At 28.8% G+C, this 20,923-nt stretch overlaps 1 protein-coding gene across 7 annotated transcripts in view; it reads right to left on the bottom strand.

Moving 5' to 3' along the window:
• LOC129983881 (rap1 GTPase-activating protein 1-like) overlaps positions 1-20,923 on the bottom strand; it is a 70,708-nt gene that overhangs the window by 17,356 nt on the left and 32,429 nt on the right. For 5 of the 7 annotated variants that reach the window (XM_056093565.1, XM_056093561.1, XM_056093562.1 and 2 more), the window contains exons 2-4: positions 19,607-19,680; positions 3,571-3,657; positions 105-155 (exon numbers count right to left, since the gene is read on the bottom strand). In XM_056093565.1, coding sequence (XP_055949540.1) covers positions 105-155; positions 3,571-3,657; positions 19,607-19,669 — 201 coding nt within the window. In that variant the 5' untranslated portion in view covers positions 19,670-19,680. Of the gene's footprint in view, positions 1-104; positions 156-718; positions 1,015-3,570; positions 3,658-9,726; positions 9,819-19,606; positions 19,681-20,923 lie in introns of those variants that run through there. The other 2 variants (XM_056093567.1, XM_056093566.1) reach the window with 2 other exon arrangements.

The following is a 20,923-nucleotide window of genomic DNA, read 5'->3' as shown; positions in this document are numbered from 1 at the left end:
AGTTAAACTCAAATATTTGTTTTGTAACATTTAAAACATAAATGTGAATCAATATTTTTGAAAGTAAATTATTGAAATTCAACTATCATGTAAAAAGAACTCACTTCTTTTAGAAAATCGTTTTCTTTCTTCATTTTTTGTTGCGGATCAGAGGTCTAATAAAAGAGAAAAGGAGCATAAGTTATTTACTGAATCACTAGTTATTCACTTATATTATTTTGTCGAAATGTTTCTGAAAAACAAATAATGAAATTCTGAAAATTCGGAAAACTAAATGAACTGTGAATTTAACATAACCATATGCAAGGATGTTGAATACCTAATTATATATTCATGATATATGTTTTAAATTAAAAGTATTTAAAGCTAGCTGAATTTTAAAATTACGATAAATAATAATGAAGCATTCAATAAAAGCAGGAAGAATATTAATACAGCATAATTACATTATTATAAACATGTAAATACAATACAAACTAATGTATTCTTCATATTTATATTAACAGCAAAACACATACTTTGAAATACGTTAGTTTATTCAAATGAACTTGCACCAATTTTGCGTAATTTTCAAAATTGCTGTAAAATTTAAAAAATCTTTCATAATACACAAAACACATATGACCTTAACAAATACACCACTAAACATGTTCCCTGAAGCATGCAAAAAATACTGCTTGAAATACAGTGAACGATACAGGAGTAACAGCATCTTTACCATGAGATAAGAATCACAGGTGGTGGTAGTGGGGGTGGAAGGCAGGAAGGAATAAAACAGCCTAGTGTTATGCTCATGCAATCAAGTGTTATTTTTTGGACAGCCAAAAAAAGATCACAATCACTTCTTATTATCATTCATCCTCTAATTTCTTGCATGGCAGGATGTGAGGGCCATGATAGGGTAGCCAAATAATGCTCTTTAAAGCCCATAGAACGCACGTACAACACGATGACGGGGAGGGTGCATGCATAACAGAACCAGTCTGAGATTTCCAAGGCCACAGATGCGAGGCAGCGGGGAGGGGGAGGGCTGGGACGGAGAGCCACGTAACACACCTGCAGTGATGCATGAATTCAATTGGCCTATTTTGACGGTCTTAGCTGTACCTGTAAGCCTAGGTTTCCGATCTCTGACACACTTGTAACACGGGCGCCCCAATTTAAATAGGATGCAGAGAAATCGTTTATCGCCAGTGGTCATTAAAATCTCCACCTTTCGCCCATAAGCTCAATGAAAGCTGAAACAAAGAACACACGTATTCATTCACGTACGCGATATCCCCCCCCCTCAATCCCCCTTCCCATCTTTTAGCGTTGAAGATGAACGGAGTTTCTTGTAGGTGAACTTAGGGCAAACCACTAATTGGCCACTGGCGCGAAACTAATGGATTTCTTTGACTGTTAATTGATGCCCTATTTCGGGTACATCCATTTAAATATTATTGATTATATTCATATAATTTCACCAGTAAACGATCGTATAAACAGTAAGATTATACGATTCTAATAGAAGATTTTTTTTTGTAGTGCACTTTCCATTATCAAGATGAAACCTCGATTTATCGATCTAATGAAATCTCAGTGAACAAAAATACATTTCTGTTTTTCCTCCTAGATTTGATTTTTAAAAAATGGATAAAGATTAAATGATGTACAATGTTTCAAATACTTGGCAGAAATATCTTTATTTCTTTGCGCACATTATAGGCGAACTGATATTATAATTCAGTGAAAACAGCTCATCTTATAATTTTGAATAGTTAACAATATAAATGCTTAAATAGTGGATTTGATTGAATTTTATTATTGTACGAAAAGTCTCAAAGATATAAGGTGTATTTTAAACAAACGATAACTCTTTTTTTTTCTTTTCTACAAATAATGTTAAAGAATTGTTATTTCTTTTGCCCTTTTAACCCGACTAAAAAAATCCTTTCTTTAAAGTGGCAAAAGGAGTTTCATTTTCTTCGCCTTTAAATGCCGAAACAATTCAGGAATTTTAAAATTATATTTTACTTTTGACATAACATTTCACAGTATTTATTCAGAGTTTCGTTCAGAATCAGCTTTATTCCTTCCTTTTGCACTTTTGTAAAGATCAGAGGGAGAATAGTGATATACACCGGGGAAAACGAAAATTGCAAGTAACCAATTACCTTAATTACCACTTAGAATTTAATCAAAGGCGACCAATGAACATCTTAACAATGGGAAAATTTTATGGACAAACATAAAAATGGTGTAATAATGTAAGTTATTTTGTTTGCTTGTTGGTTTTATGATTAAAATAAGCGAAAAATTCTTAGCATAAACTACAAAGTATAAAAAGTGTGGACATGAGATTTGGACACGGATATGCCAATATAAATCATATATAAAGAGAGAGGAGAATACGCTGTTTTTCTTACAAAACAGCATAAAAATATTTCTTCTTAGTAGTAAATCGAAAAGGCATTGTGATGCAATAATCATCAAGTTATAAATATAAACAAGTATGCTCAGGAAAAAAAGAATTCAGCATAAAAGCAATCGAATACTGCTGTGATAGGTTCAATAATTACTGTTAACTTATTTTCCTTTCAATAAATTTTAAAAAATTATTAAATACCATATAACTTGAAAAAATAAAAAAAAAAATTTTAAAAAAAAGGATATTTTTCATTGAAAATAGTCTTTTAAACATATTATACTTTTTAGAAATAAATAGATTTGACAGATATCATTACAATATAAAATCTTAAATAAAGCCATTAAAAAAGTATGACATATCTACACAAAAATTTGGAGGAGGGGAGAAAAAACCCCTCTGAATGGAAAAAAATAATAAATAAATAAATGAATTACATATATCCTTTTATTACAAGGGGTTTAGTTAGCTACATTTTAAAAATTTAACTTCTGAACTTTCGCCGTTTCAAATCTATGTATGTCAGGTGTTTCCATAAACGAAGAAATATAGCTATTTTATGAAGGTAAAGTTAAAAATATCAAATTTTTTTGACGCTATAAGCAGTTTTAATTATAAAAAAATAATAACTATTAACAGCACAGTTTAAAATACTAAAATATAAATTAACAATATGACAATTTGTTTCTGATTGGATTGTATCAAATGGGTATTTGCATCCCTTCGTTTCCACGCAATTAAATAATTTAAGTAAACTGTTTCGGAGCTTTCAATTAATTTATCCAAAATAATTTTAAATTAAAAATACAAGATAAGAAAAACTACCCAAAGAATAAAGAAAGCTGGAGTAACTAAACAAAATCGTGTAGCTAAAGGATAGTACATATAAGTTGATGAATGTAGCAACCTCATGTTTACAGCCACAATATTCCGATTTAATTAATTCAAATGAAAAGTTACTAAAGTGTTTGAAGAAAGTTATTTTAATTGCCTGCCATCCCCCACTGTTTCTTTAAAAGAGTTCACGCTTCCGATTCAAATGAACTCAAGACGTACCCACGGAGTTTCGGGTCCACCTACGGAGATGGACAGTCGGAAGTGAAGGATTCGATTCATTTCGCATGATGGCGCAGCAAATTGATAATTAAAATGCGTTACTATACCTGAAGCAGAAGAGGAAGAGCACATCGCTGATCATCCAGGCGACTAGTAGACAACCTCTCTAGCAGCTCAAAGAGGTCATTTGGATTCTGGTAAAAAACAAGAACAGTGTCACAAAATGCAAACTGCATCTTAAAACTACACGCAGGCAACAAAAATAGAAATAGAGATGCTTCGCTGATACATATAAATTTTTAATAAGAAATGCACGCATGAGGAAAGTTTTCATTTAATAAAAACTTAAGTTGCGCAGTGTGTTTCATTATCAATATTTGGTACACTTGTCTGGCATTAAAATCTACGCCAGTTCGGGTACCGAACGTAGTTCTGAGTTTAATAAATTTAAGCTGAAAAAAAAAGTGCACAATGTGTTTTGTAGTCTTTTCATTTTAATCATCGCAACAATTATTTATTAATATTAGTAAATTAAAATGCATTTTATGAATTAAGTTAACTTAGCATTGTCATAAAACAAAAATATGATGGACTTAAAAAAAAAATTCACAGCAACACCAGATATTCACTCACTTAAAGAATATATCATCAGATGAAATTTAGAATATATTTCCATGGGATATAAAATTAAAAAAAAAAAAAAAAAAAGGACGAAAATCATTTGCTACTTACTGAAACGTCAAAGCGCCACATTTTATTAAAAATGGAGTATGTTAGAATTGTTTACATGGTGTAGGGTTGTAGCATTAGAAACAAGCATTCTTTTCCCATCACAACACAATAGGTTAACACACGCTAATCGCTTCAAATCGTGCATAAAACGCATAAAACTCATTAAGGAACGATATCTGAACAAGATACACATTTTTTTTATCATAATATTCTATATACTTCTTCTCTACTCTTGAATATTGATAATGTTTGACATTAGTATATTTCATCACGTTATACCTTGAATATACAAAGTACTAAACAGTAACGTTATTATTCAATTTTAGAATTAACATAAAGGTCCTTTGAATAGCGATAACATGCACGATAAATATATAGGTACAATATCCGCAATTAAAAAAAAATCTTTTTAAAATTATTTCTAAATTTATTTCTCTGAAAACTAATTTGAAAAGATTAGTCATAGAGATAATTGGGAACAATGTTACAAGTATTTTATTAATTACTTAATAACAAAAATACATCATGAGAATAAATTAGACATTCACAGCAGTAATCTGAATGGAATTTCAAAGTTTTTTTTAATTTAGTCTAAATAAAATAACTTTAATTAAAAAAAGTTTTCAAACTCACAAAGTTAAGATTAAGTCAAATGTTAAGAATCCTCCAGCCTTGATATTTGAAATGCCCAAACTAAAATTGTATGAAAGAAGTCTAGAAAACTTCGATATTATTCTATATTACATTGTTTTAAAAGCTCAGATTAGACAAAATAATTAAATTCTTCACACTCTTTGTGTAACCATTACATCGCAGTAAGGTTGCCCTACATATCAAAATCAATGTAAATAATTGAAGGTCTCAGGTACTCTTTAAAATACTAATAATTTTTACATTACTTCATATCATTGGCAGTCAAATTTCTACTTTTGATACCATAAAATATTTTTAAAACATAGCCCTAATCAATCAAAGCCAATATGCTGTTGCTGTTTTTTTTTGTTTTTTTTAAAGTATTGTTTAAACCGAACCATAAAGTTACCTAGAAAAGTAAGAACAGGGCTTTTTTAATTAACTAAAGCGATCAGTGATTCTAGAATTTTGAATGCCTGGCCTCGATAAAAAACGTGTCCCTGATTTGAATTTAATGTTTCGCATTATTTTTTTTTATTTATAAATAAATAGTTTATTCAAAAAATATATTCTTAATTCTTTTAAAAACCATTAAAAAGTTATTTTCGTAGAATACTGCGAGTCTAATTTAGTACACAAAGAAGTGAAGTTTTTTTTTTAAGGGATCAATGCCACAGATTTGTTGGACAATCTGGATTTCGATTCTTTATCCTAGGTGGTAACTCTTTCCCAGTTTTGAACTACTGTGATTGAACTATAATATAACTGAACAAAGTATTCTCATTATTCTTTAAGAGATAAGCAAATCATATTAAAAAGATTACATAGATTTAATGTTAAAAAAAAAAAGCTTCTAACGAATCTCACTTCCCAATCTACGTCGCATATGCTCATAATTAAAACTACAAAGCATATGATGATGACAAATTTACATACACCAATATGGATTAGTTAGAAGAAATAAATAGTAAAAGTGATATTAATATTTTTATGTCTCCCTATAAAGTTGTCTGAATATTTTAACTTAATCAATGTCATTAACACCGAAAATATTATAATCTTAAGACTCGTTTTGTTTTTAATACTTTTGGTTACAAAATTCTTAATCTCTATTCTGAAATTCATTCTCTGTTTCTTTTTTAAGGACATTAACCCTCACTTATAATTGGCACTATAGTTAGCGCTTTTTTTTTTTTTTAATGCATATCCTCAACAGTCAATAGTTCAATTAATGCACTGGTATCCTGCTTGGTAAAAGTGCTCTTTATCAGGACATTAGGTTTATAATCTTTGCAAAATAGATTGACTGTCATGAAGTAAGTTCAATTAAACACGATGTTTCCGAAAGGAAAATATTTGGAAATTTTTATGTAGAGCCCAAACAATTACTATACAAAGAATATAAACGTATCAATAAATTACAGTTATTGCATAGACAAGAACATAAAAATAACAAACAAACCAGGTCATCTAAACAAATATTTTTCCGCCAAAGAACTGGCGAGATAATTCAAAAATCATTTAAGTCATATTATGCGCTTGCTAAAAGAAAATATAAAATTTAGCCATTTCAGCAAAAAAAAAAAAAAAAAACATTCTACCACAACACGATGTTAACGAAGCAGTTCCGCTTATGTCAGCATTCTAGCAGAAAAAAAATAAAATGAAGAACATCAACTCTTTTCCGATTCGAGTGGGAGAATGACGACACAGAACAAACACGTGTTCTACTTGACGAAACACTATTTAACTAGGAGAAAAATAGTTCGCAGAAGTAACAAATAAAGAGATGCACCAGCTGTATTCAAATTAATTGGCATGTTCTTCGGAAACTCAGGCCAAAACGGAAAATTTTCACGCTGTGGCGCGCACATACGCTCGCACTTAAACGTCCGGTGCTAAAAGGGAATTCGTAGAAAGATTTATCAAAACATTGAATGCTCTACAAGACAAATCGCCGCTTCAGGAATCACGAATGAGGAATTAATTCAAGTAGCTATGCACTCTTAGCCATGAATTATATGCAAATCTAGACGTAATCTTTCATTTTTATGATTTCTGAGGATCGTAATGTAGCAAAAGTTCAGATTAAGAATAAAGCAGCAGCTATTCAAGAGATGCCGACCCATTCACCTACACTGCGTAATAAAGTTGGCAATACGAATGTTTCTGGAAACGATTTTAGCCCGAAGGCGAAAAAGGAGGTTCGTAAGAATTGTGTATTGTCATTAAAAAAAAGCGGGAATGGTCTTTTCAAAACTTTCTCGGATATTCTAATAAACGTGTCATGCCAGAAAACGCCTTTCATGACGCTGGCGTACTACTGCGAAATATTAACTTTTGGTGTGAAGTTAGCATTATTATTGAGTCTATCATGCGATTTTTGGCGACTTTTTTTAGCGATTAATAGTATACGAAAATCGAATTTGTGCTTTAGACATGTTTTTCTCAATCCAATGAGAGATTGTGACTACAAATGTTGTTTTGTGTCAAAAGTCCATACCTAATTTAATATATTTAAACAATTACGTTTTTGAATTATCGCGTTTATATGTTTCTGAAAGTACAGATCGACAGACAGTCAAACTATTATTGGTTTTGGCTCAAATTCTGACAAATGTCTATACTACAGATGTTAAATCTATGTACCGAATCTGATCTATCTAGCTCTCTTCCTTTATAGGGCTTCTTCTGAACAGATTTTATAAAAAATTTGACAAAAATCTACAAATTTGGTGTGAAGATCCTATACCAAATATTCAACGTCTAGCTCAATGCGTTTTTGGCTTATATTTGTCCCAGACAGACAGATGCACATTTTCCAAAAATGTGTTTTTCGTACTCAAGGAGCATGGAGATTCGTCAAGATCTCGAGTTCGAATTTTTTGACGATTGATACGTTTTTTCTATACTACGTATATAAGAAAGTAAAAAAAAAAGTTTCCGAATAAGAGAAGAAAAATTAAAAATTGTTTTCATACAAATTCAGTTTTAGTGATTAGAAATTCCATTTGAAAGCTTCGACATCTATTTAGAGAATGGAATTTAAATTTTGAACTGCAATTTAAGGGTTTGGACGATATCAATGACAACACTCCCTCTACATTAATAGCTTATAATACGAGGACATTTGAGACTTATTTTTATGATATTTATATCACAAAAGACAACAGTTATAAAAATTTATTACGCACTATAAATTAAAAAGCTACTTTTTCTTCTTTAATGCACGAAAATAAATAATTAACAGGAATTTACATAACAGTATAATGTGGTAAATGTGAATGTTAAAAACATTAAATACGAATAATTACTTTTATAAATGAAGTTTGATCTGGAATTAAATTACAGTTTAGTTTGAAGAAAATTTTCCAATTTTTGTACCTTTTTACAGATTATTTCAAGATGGAACTCGTAAATCTGAATCGCGGTCAGATGTCATGGAAGATTTCTGAGCCGCCTACTGCCTCTTTCAATTTTTGTTCCAGCTATTATCTCCAGCCCGATTGACATGACTTCAATAAGTGCCGAATTCTTGAGAGATATTTACATCTGTGTTATGTTTGACGTGGTAATTGGAGCATTTTAAATCCGACGCATCCACAAACTGTTTTTAAAACACATTATTTTTATTTTTTTTAACAATTTCATCTCATAAGCATAGATGGCTAATAAGATATTATACAGTATGTTCTTTTTCATGAGATAACCCGATTGCAAAATAAACAAAAAATTAAAAATCTGTCAACTTGGTCCGCATTTATCAAAAAGAAGCATCGTTTTCCTTTTAAATATATTGGTCTTTTATCGCCCATTCTAGAGAATACAGCAAAAGAAAAAAAGAAAAGATAACAGATTTATTTAGCATTGATGTCGACTTTCGCGTTTAAGGTATTTTGTAGGCTTAGGCCGCATATATTACTAAAATCTATTTTTAATAAGATAGTCAATTTAGTATTAGTCACATTTTTAATATAATGATTTTTTAGATTGTTTATTTTTTATACTTTGTTTTTGTTTATCTTTCATGATTCCAGATTGTCCGACATCCGCATTTATACATATACATAATATTATCGATATTCGTTTTCATAAATATTCTAATTACTAAACGAACGTAACAAAACATACAGAAACTTGATTCATTATACTTGGAAAAAGTTAATATTATCCTAATATAAAAATACAATTCAGAAAATTTATATTTTTATCAATTTATTTATTTAATAACTATGAAAATAAAGCTTTTGTTAGCCTATTGCCTTAGGCAACTGCCTAGTCTGCCTAATTGGAAATCAGTCATTGATTATTGCACTTATTTACAAGACCGTTGCTATTCACATTACATATATTTCTGGTCACGGTATTTTTCCAAACACTTTGACAATTAAAAACAACTCAGTCAACTTTCTGTGTTTTATTGAGCACATTTGTGCCAACTAATAAACTGTCACGCCGCCATAATTAGCACTAATACTACAAGAAAATCAGAGTAAAAATAATCGCAACTATTTTAACAATAATAGTGGCTTTTTACTCTAATTTCCGATGCCGCAAAAATCATTTACTTGGAATGATTTCGCCGGAAAATATCAAAAGTACAAAATACATAAAATTGGAAAAAAAAAAAAAAAGTGACAAACAGTTAATGAAAAAGATAATGCTGAATGTTTTTCTAGAAATTCTTTATCAATGAAAAACAATAACAATCGCATACACATATCTGAAACTATATTTTACCATAATTTATCTACGATATCCTTATGTGGAAATATAAAAGAAAATGGAAGGCAGAACACGCCCATTTTTCCCCTCTTATACGGGGAAGGGGAGGGGGGAGGCGGTATCAGACAAAAACATTTCAAATACAAATAATCTGCTAAATTGCAATAACATACCTTTTTAATTTTATGCTCCTTTTGTTAATCTCTGCGCACGAACATCACATTGGAAATCGGAATTCCTTTTGGTATCCTACCTATGAAAATTCCGTATACACATATCTAGGAAACGGTGTTGGCCCAACTAAAATAAACTAAACCTCAACTGCTGCGTCAGTTTTTTGAACGCTGCCAACTTTTCTAATCTATTTCTAAATGATCTTCCGGCATCTTCTCAGGAATATTTAGCCCAGAAATTTTAAATAAGCCAATTTATTAAAAAAAAAATTACAGTCATGATAAAAATATATAGCACACAATATTTTAAATAAAAATTTAAATACTTATTTTTTTATTTGGTGATTCGGTATTTTTTAAAAATTTTAACTGCTATTAAATTCTGACATAACCAAATTTTTAAAAATTACGCAAACGAAAATTTGTAATAAATTCAACATTTTAATCGCTAGAATATACGGAATTGTTTCGACCTACGGAACCGGAAAAACAGCTGGCTTTTATACATGGAAAATAATAATAAAGACATAGAGACAATTTTTGTTTAAGTTGCCAAAAATAAAGTTTTTGAATGTGTAATATGTCTCACTACATCAAAATTGTTAAGCAGACCGTATAAAGTGTACGTGATTCTTAACACTAAGTGTCCATATTCACACTTGCCGTATATTCGCAATAGCATTCTGTTAGCAGCACAGTAAAGAGCAAAGTAATATAGAACAAAATTGCTCGTATCACAAATTTTAATTCAACACATAATGTTATACATATTTTTTAAAGCTCTGCGGGAATTTACCAGAAGAAAAAGCTAAGTTTCCAAAAATAACTGTTGATATATTATCCGATGAAGAGGATGATCATCCCAGGATTCCAAAAAGGAATTAGTCCAAATTTAGCGATCCGATATCGAATAACTCATCAGATAACGATAAATCATTAATAAAAGAAAAAAAAAGTGACGCAAAATAATCCAAAAATGTTATTTTGTTCGATAGAGCATACTTTACCAATTATTATTATTACTAACTTATATTGTATGAACCGTCTTGGAGATGCCGATAAAAAAATCATAAGCATGTGTGACTGAATACATTCATTACCTGTGATTTGTTTCACTTGGGGATTAACGTATTAAAACGAAATTTAACTAATTAAAATATATTAAGCAAACGATCATAAAAGATAGAACGATATGCAGTATATTTAAAATCGCAATTTAATATTATCAATCCATACGCACGATATACAAAAACGTGTCAGCAAATTTAATGTTGAAAATCTAGTTTGCATCTTGCAAACGAAAAAATAACATGACCTATAAGTAGAAATATTTCGAAGAATGGAAGGTATTTTCAAGGCAACGAAGTCAACATTTTAAGACATTTTTCAAAAGCATTATTTGTTTTCCGAATTAAGGAATATAAAGTTATATAAACTTATTGCATTTTCGAAAAAACATTATTTGCTAGTTTAATTGCATAATATTCAGCGTTGGACATAATTTGAATTAAACTTGAGAAAATTTATCGATCCATAGTACGTAATATTATGACTGTCTGTTTGAACTTCAAACAAATACACACATCTAGAACAATTTGAACAAATTTGGCGTACATGTTCTTTAGAATCTAGAATGATTCATTACGCTACTAAACGTTAATACGATCCCTAAAAAAGAAAAATGCACATGAAAAAAATATTTAAATATTTTTGGCATAACTTCAGAATATAAATAAAAAATTATTTTTGCAATTCAAACTATTTTTTAAATTTAAAAAAAAAAATGCTTTTCAATAATACCTATTCGATTTCCGTATAATTATTATTTCTTATTTTTAATCAATTTTTCAAAGTTAATTTAAACACACTTTTTTTTCTTCCGAAATACTAATTTTACATTACTATTAAATCAAATTTTTCAGTCAACTTTTCACCAATGTTAAAGTTGCTTTCTTCAGGCTATTTCACTCTTGTTTTTATTACGCGGAAAAAGCACCGTTTAATATTCGCGCACAGTAATTTACCTTTAAGGATTGTCTTTAAATATTGTTGCAATTTCTTTCATTGTTTGACCTAATTTTGTCTCATATTTTAACATTTTTGAAAGTTTAATGTGTGCAGTTGGCATATCGTATTTTTTCCCATACTGTTAAAAAAAAAAAGGATTTTAATGAATAAGAGTTTATTTCACTAGATAAAATTGTTCGTTTTTATTGCCGATAACTTCAAAATCACACTTTATAAAATGCTTAAGAGGACATTTCCTTTCAATTTCGCATTTTCGAACTACAGATTATTTTACATCTTCTTAACTTCATGATATCATATTTTTCATCCGTTAACCATTATTATCATAATATCAGAGCTAAAATCAAATTGAAAAACTGGATTTTGCATATTCTACTAAGCATTACTAAATATTTGAATGTGTAAACTTTCTAAAATAAATCAGACGCGAAAATGGATTCTATCAAATTACACGATTCCACATAAAAATTTAAAATATATGCTTATTTATATAAGCGATGGGAATCAAGGAGTTACCATCTGAGATCCAGGAACCTTTTAGATTGTCTTTTCTTAATAAAATTGTTAATCTCTTAAGCGAAAATTTAATTTTATAAAGTTGCCAATATCAATCTAGAAACTTCCTATTTCTGCAACTGCCAAATATATGCTACCAAGTTCTTGACGTGAAATCCAAAGAATCTGCATTATGCGTTAAACTAATATATGCAACAAATTAATATATCCGCCAAATGATACAACTAAGAATGTCGTTTATCCACAAATCTTAAAATAACATTTTATTAATTATCACTAATTAGGCCCTCAAAGAGTTGAAAATAAGAATTCGAAAACTGTACGAAATAAATTTACATGTGATTTACTTTTTTTACTTGCATTTCGAACGAATAAAGCAGGCGGAATCATGGGTAATACAGTAATGGAATAATACAACATACCAAGTTTGTAAAAATAACTTTAGTGCAGGAAGAAATAGATCTCTCTTTTTTGCATTTGGCAAAGTTTATTTCATATTTCCTGTTCTGGAAAAAGAATTTTGGCAATGACTTAGTTAATTAGTTACGTAGAGATTTCTCTAAATTGTTAGACTGCAACTATAAATAGATATCAAAAGCAGCAAGAAATTATGGTTTAAAAAAACCTACAATGAAAATTCGGACTCGTCATTCAATAGTGAGAAAAAGCCCCTTTGCTGTTAAAGAGTTAAAAGAATTTAAACTGTCGGAATTTAATTTTCTTTTTTCCCTCTTTATCTTTATGATAAGAGGATTTTATTCAAGTAGAGCTCTCTATCCTGTAGGCTGCCGCGGAATTACGTCAGACAAATTAAGTGCTTCATGTCTGCTGGCCTACGGATCAGTAAAGGCTAAAACGGGAAGTCAGCAGGGGCCAAAGCAAGGCTCTTAAAGAGCTAATGGAGCATGGGGAGATTATATCCGTAATTCTATAAGCTCATACGAAACCCGAGATTGTTAGCAGATCTATTTTTAATTTATTTTTGATGAATACAAAAGAAAAAAAAGTAAACATATGCAGAATAAACACATACACGACTGATAAATTTGGTCTATAATTATTTTCTAGTATATGGGGGAGGAGGAAGTATTGCAATCGTTAAAAAATTCGAACTCCAGATTTTGACGAGCCTTAACATTTCAGACATCGACCAGTCCAAAAAACATATATTTTAGAATTGATATTTTTATTAGTAAGAATGTGAAAAAGTTTTGCTGAGTTCACGCTTAATGGTTTGATTCAGTGAAAATACAAAGCTAATGAATGAAAATAGCCATGGCCAATTTATTTGCTATGTTTGCATAAAACTTTAATCACACCTAATAATTTCTGTTAATTACAATATTTTTTCATTTTGAAAAATTGTCCAAAGAATGCATTGAAAGCCAGCTTGCAGCTGCTTTCAGTGCATACTAGCTGCTATACACTGGATAATGTATATGTATAATAAATTATATTTAGAGATTAAGTATAGACAATATACGCCTCTGTATTTGTTTTACGCATATTTGTTTTAATAACACACATTAAAATCTTGGACTTAACATTTTCCGTTACCAAGAAACCTGTTTAACCCTTTAAAGGGCCATTTTTTTCTAGTCATATTATGTTAAAATATTTTTAGGCTTGAAATTAGAATAAGAAAAGGGATTCATTTAGCTTATTAGATAAATTTAATTTGACTAATTAATAATTAAGTGACAAACCAAGACACATCATTTTGTGTGAGATAAAGAACTGAAGCATCTATGTTTCTGTCTTTCTAAAAACATTCGTCAGAACTTATGCCAACCTACATAAATTCATACAAAGATAGATAAATTTGGTGGGAAGCATACTTCCCACGGCCCTAGAAAGGGTTAAAGCAAAGTCGAGCTTTCAGATGGGTTAGTCATTTTGAATGAAGTCAAAATACTTATTAAAACAAACATTTTATAATTGATGACATAAAATATTTTAAATCTTATGGAAAAAAAAAAAAAGTTTTGTTTAATTGTAATTTTTAAAATATTGTTATTTAATTGTAATTTTTAAAAATGAAAATTACAATTTGTGCATGTTTGAATCTTTTAACTTTTTGGAGGTTCTTTTTCAGATTTGTCATATTAACTGGGGAAAATGAAATCCAAACAGATTCATCGGCAGCAAAAGAATAATGAGCAAAAATAACATCTGTTTTCCCCTACAGTCTCTTGAGCTAATAATAATAATTTTTTGTTTGTTTCTTTCTTTACGTTTAACCGCAATTGAAAGTTCAACGTAACTTTATTGTTGATTTCCCTTCTTACTAATGCAACACTATTAGACGGAAAGCATATTTCTCTGAAATTAAGTGGATTAGATTAGTTGGAGTTTTTTGACGCAACCAGATTTGGCCATCTTACGCGACAGAATGGGGGAGACTTTTTAAGATAGAAAAGCTATACTTGTGAGAAGCTATAATTGTTGCTGTTTGAATTTCCCATCACGGCAAACAAAGAGTTTACATTAGGAAAGTAATTATTATTATTTCTAATTTGATTTCCATTTGAAAGCATGTATTTTTGCCCCCCCCTCAAGAAATAGCTCAAGAGTCAGGGAGACGAAAGGAAAGAATTTTACTTGATATTTAAATTACCAACCAGTCTTGCCAATCAAAAATACGAATGCATTCCTCCCCACAAAGAATTGTTTCCACATTACGTCACATTAAAAAAAAATCTATTCCAATGATTTACGATTTTTTAATACAAAATTACGAATATGGAAATCATGAATGAAATTAAATAATCCTTTCAATACAATTTGTATTTCATCTCCACATAATATGAAATATTTGCAAAAAAATATTAATTTTAATTTCAATTCATGAAAGAACTTGCAATATACCGTTCAGAAAATTAACAGATTTCCGTTTTTTGAATTATTTTTTGTTAATGGCTTCATTACCGTTTTCAACATCTTATAATACGATGTCCAAATAGATTCAGCATCATAATTTAAGGGACTTAATTTTTTTTTTTTTTTTCCCGAAAACTCTGCTTGCAAAACTTATTTCTGATTTTACCTGAGAAATTGCGGTTTAAAAGTAATAAATTTTTGCACTGGAAAACGACACTCAAATTCTGCAGAATAAATAATCTGAACATATTCAAGAAAAATTTCAATCGTTATTATTTAAGACATGTAATTAAAATTATTTTTACTTCTTTCGTGTATTTCATTTGTTTACCGCTAATTAATTATTCATTTGTTCCAGTACTACATAATCATGACAGCAACATAAAAGTGGTGACGTAACTGAATTATTGTAAATTGCACTTTACCGTTGGCGAAATATTTTAAACTAGGTGACTACCCATAAAGTATTTAATGCTGTAACAATAAATCATACTTTACAACAAATACGTTGAAATCGGAAAATAAATAATAGAAGCAAAAAATACAACCATCAGGATCAAAAGATGTAAATCAATAATAATATACTTAATGAACATCACAAATACAGAATGCATAGGTTGGCTTTGGGACCATTAAACCTAATCAACCAACCATAACTATATTGTGATATTCTGCAGCAATGTGATGAAGAAACATCTATACACGCTATAAGATACATAAATTTGAAGAAATCAAGATACTCAACCTATTCAGAGTAGAGGGGAAAAAAGAAAAAAAACTGATCAAAACAAGCACCATTGTACGCAATATAAAAACAATAAATATTTTATAAAAAAAACAACAACAAAGGACTGAACAGCGGTCTTGTTTTTATTATCTCCGGGCAACAAACCAACATGGATGATGACAGCATTTTTACCTACATGTTTAGTTATCTGGAAAGAGGCTCACTTATCATCACAATGATCTTTTATCAAAATACTACGGCGCTATTTTTGTTTTATGTATTGTTTATATTTTTTGAAGATGAGTCACTGCACACATTGAGTGAGATGAATATATAGGACGAGTTTTGATAGAAGCTGAGAGAACTTCAAACGAATTATTCGGAATTTTCAGATATTTACAATCGATTATTTAGATATATACATATTAGCTGATAGAAAATCGCTTATCAAGTTATGAAATTTCCACTCATCATAATAATTTTGAAAAGTTATAGTAAAAATATTTTAGATCACACATTACTCATTCTATTCAAGATTTATTTCCGGGTCAACTTCGGCTATATAATTATATAATCTTGCATGGTACTTTAATGAGTTGGAGAACAATTTTGCACTGGGGAGTAAAATTTCAAACGGAATAATGATATGAAACATATTATGCACAGCTTTGTAAGGATCATCCCAAATTTAGGGCCTGGTCAGAAATTTTTTTAGTCCTAAAAGAAATCAAATATTAAGCAGAAAAATAAAGGTGGGAGTTTTTGCCCCTCGTTTTTTAAAACAGTAATACATAATTTTTTAAAAATTATAAGTAAATATTACAACACATATTTTTAGAAAGTTTCCAAAAGTAAATCCCATATTAAACAAATTGTCAGCTTTTTCACAGTTCATTTATGTAAGACTATGAAGCCGTAGTTAAATCTGACCATTCAAAAGACTGGCAATAGGAATTTTAGGTAACTGTGTCAAAGTAACCAAAAGCATTTTAGTTTGGATTACAAGAAATAGAATGACAAATATTCAGATCTGAAAAAATTTGGCCCAAAGTACAAAATGGCAGTAAAAAAAAACACTTCTATAATTAAATAGGATATCTACTTTAATCATGGTCAAACAACTAATTTCTAAAATGTCAGAAATAGACAAATCTCAACAAATGGAATAGTACTCAAATAATATACAGGATTATATTTTATATTGCATTTTAATAAAACAGTACCCAGTGTTTTCTTTTTAACAAAAATCTTATATTTGAAAATAACTGGATCAAATTAAATTTTAAAATAACCGACACTATTAAGATTATTAACAGAAAGATATAGCAATAAAACCTTTTTAAAAAATATATGTTTTCTGCTTATAGTTACTAATTAGTATCCAATTAGATACAATTTAACAACAATTTGATTTTTTTTTTTTTTTTGATGAATGCTTGTAAAAGTAAACAAAGCACTCAATCTAAAAAAAGTATTTAAAAGGCACAATTTTGAAAAACAATTCTTAACAAAACTAAAGGTCTTTGCTTAGCTTCAAATAGTAAGAAGAAATTGTTGAATTTTCAAAATAACTTATTATGCATATTGAAGAGGCTTCTTTATTAAAAAGTTTATTATTTATTGACAAATATTTCTTAGATATCAACTAATAAATTTCATAAGTAACTGAAAGAAATGAATTAGAATTCATGGGGGGGGGGGCATCACAGACTATACTGTTAAAATAAAATTTTAAAAAAATGTCTGCTAAATTTTATTTATTTTCTGAAGACACCAAGACCATCATAGAGAGAAGATTCAGTATTAGCTGCTAAATAATTCCTGAATTTTAATTTCATTTACAGCACTTGAAATAACTCCATATTAAAATAATGATAGTCAAATTAACAGAACAATAACATTACCATAGTTTGAACACATACATAGTTTAATAATTTAACTTTTAACACTTCACTGATATGAACTAATACATTAGTGCTTTTCGAGCCATTATACGGTTCAAATCTGGCAATAAAAATTTGTCAAAATTTATCATTTAGTCATCATATCTAATATAATGTTTTCACCAGCAACGTATTTGACTAACAACATACAAATATTTACAGGAACATAGCCATAAAAATAAAAAATTACTTCAACCCTAATTATCTGCTATAAAAATCTATATCTTTAAATAAATTTAATCACATCAATTTCATTCACATTTAGTTGCAAAACTATGCACCTCTGTGTTATTAAAAAACATTGAAAATTCCTTCGTCATTTCAACTAATTAGTTTAATGAATTAATATATTTTTATTATTATTATTATCAAAAGAAATAAAATATAGGGATAGTGGAATCCAAGAAATAATCAAGCTTGTTAATGAAAAAAATTGCAAATATAATTTATTCCAATAAGCAGTTTTTTCAATGGAGTTGAATTTCTGTAAAAATTCACAAACTGATAATCATATTTGCTTCACAGCTTTTTTTTTTATTCAGAAGTGACCGTACTTAAATCCAATTATTCCCCTGCCCCTCTTCTGTTTTTGCTGAAATGCTTCAAATATTCAAGAGCATAAGAACAAAAACAGCTCATTATGATATTTCAGATATTAAAAATGTGCCATTTGTTAAATATAGCGTTGTTCAATTACTAATGAGCATATTAGCAATTAATTACACAAAAAAAATCAATTCAAAAATTACTTAAACTATTTTTTATTCTTCTAAAAATTACAAACAGAACTGAAAGGTAAATACTTTTAAAATTTGAATGCATCAATATATTGATAATTTATGTATGTTATAAGACAGATAATTTTTCCCTCATACTTAGAGCATCATTTTACCCCACATGTTTGACATATAAATATATAAGAAATCTTTCGCATTTAATGAATATAAACTTTTCATCTTGTCTAGAATTAAATAAATTATAAATATGAAATGAAAGAAAAATTATTATTATAAATATTAATTAAATTACATCAAATTATAAGTCTCAAAACTTAGATATTATAAATGTTAAGGATTAAGATTCCTCCAACTAGGATATTTATAACAAATTTCATTATTGAAAGATATAGTTACTATATCATCTAAATGCACCATAAATTGTAAATTAAGGCCGTATTTGGATAGTATTTTCAAAAAGTGTTTTTATTCGAACATATATTTTTTATTTTAAAAATAAAATTAAAATGATGGAAATAAGAAGGCAGAAGAGAAATTCACTGAAATTCAGCATATTTGAATATTAGCACATTTGATTCAATGAAAGTGCAAATGTAGTAGTCCATTGTAACTCTTTCAATCTAATTTTTTGCACGATTTAACTTCTAAAATCTCATGTAAAAATGTTTTTTTTTTCTATGATCACCCATGTAAAAGCAGGACTTACTTACAAAATAAAAAATGAATGATCTCTGGGACATACATGCCCATTAGGCATATATGTCTGGAAAATATACTGAAGGGTTATATATACTCATAATGCTCCAAAATTTTTTGGAGCATTATGAGTATTTCCTTTCCCAATCCTATGAGAAAATCTCATTACTTCAAATTATACAATTATTCAGACCACACAATCCTGAAAGTTTCACTATTGGAAGATAAGATTATTTTATTCAAAAGATAAATATTTTATAATGAAAAAAATTATCACAGGCAAAATTCTTAAACAGTCATGCAAATGCTTAGGTAACATAAGTTCATATATACTTAAAAATGAAGCAACTTACCTTTATATCATCATTTTCAGTCTGTTCTTCAGAAGAGTCAGAGTTACCCTTAGAACTCTCCATGACTATTTTCACTGGAAATAAATAATAATAATTAAAACCTAAAAATTGTTGACACAAAACAAAAATAATTATTTTAATGCATTATACTTTCCAAAGAAAAAAAGAAAACTCATCTCTTGAAGCCTACACATATGAATTTCATCTTTCAACAGGTAAATATAAATTGTAAAGAAGCTTTACAACCACATGGAATTGCTGGAGTAGCAGCATTTGTCAAATGGAAGAATTCCTTACTCTGAATGGTTACAACCAAAAATAAAACCAAAAGCTAAACAGTATTAATGGAACATATACTTGTATATTACAGATGCCAAAATGTTATCAGTGGAAGTAACCAAGACACAACAATGCACTTTTCTCCTATAAAAGAACTGACTATTCAGATCAGATTATATCAGTAGCATCTCATTTAAGAGGGTGAATAGGTCATTTCTTCTAAATGAATGAATGAATGCCATAATTGATTTCTTGGAAGCATACACATCCTTCATTTGAATGAGAAGAATATTTTTATAAAATGCTTCATTACTTTTTGAAACTACCTCATCTAAAAGAATAATTGAAATTCAGTTTAAATTTTGAAGATATACCTACTTTACACATGCTATTCTGGCATGGTATGAGAAAAAAAGCGTTTTACAAAACATATTGAAAATCGCAAATACTTTGAAAAATTGAACAGCAAAAGAAGAAACATCCTGGAGTTCAAAACCTATTCAACACAAAACTTATCTTAATGAGTAGTTTGTAAGCTAAAGTAGGGTTGTTTTTTCTCTTTCTTTTAGAAAACAATATGCCATAAATAATATCAAACAAAGGACTTTAAAAATATGCAAATGACAATAAAATGTTATGAGTGCATTACATCTGCCATTACATATGCCTGCCACAGAATATGAAAATCTCAGATAAGCAAGCAAAAAAAGAAAAAAAAAATTATCAAATGAATACAAGAGATGAATAGAGACCAAACTATTTAATATAAAATTCTTGTTTCATAATTAAATTTAAAATAATCCTTTACTCTCCATCGAAATAAAATAGCATTTCTTATTAAAAGTTTGAACCTTTTTATGAATTCTAAAATACTGTAAAGTTTACAATGAATAGCTTAGAATATAGTAAAAATATTTATTCCAATTTTAAGGGATAATAATCTATTTAAAAATTAATTTACATCTTTTGGCAGTTCTGAACTAGAGTTTCTATAAGGTTAGTTTTTATATCATTTTATAATTTTTAATTTAAATATAA

Source organism: Argiope bruennichi, chromosome 9 (genome assembly GCF_947563725.1).
Source record: "Argiope bruennichi chromosome 9, qqArgBrue1.1, whole genome shotgun sequence".
Lineage (NCBI taxonomy): Eukaryota > Metazoa > Arthropoda > Arachnida > Araneae > Araneidae > Argiope > Argiope bruennichi.
This window is presented reverse-complemented; position numbering and strand designations above follow the sequence as displayed.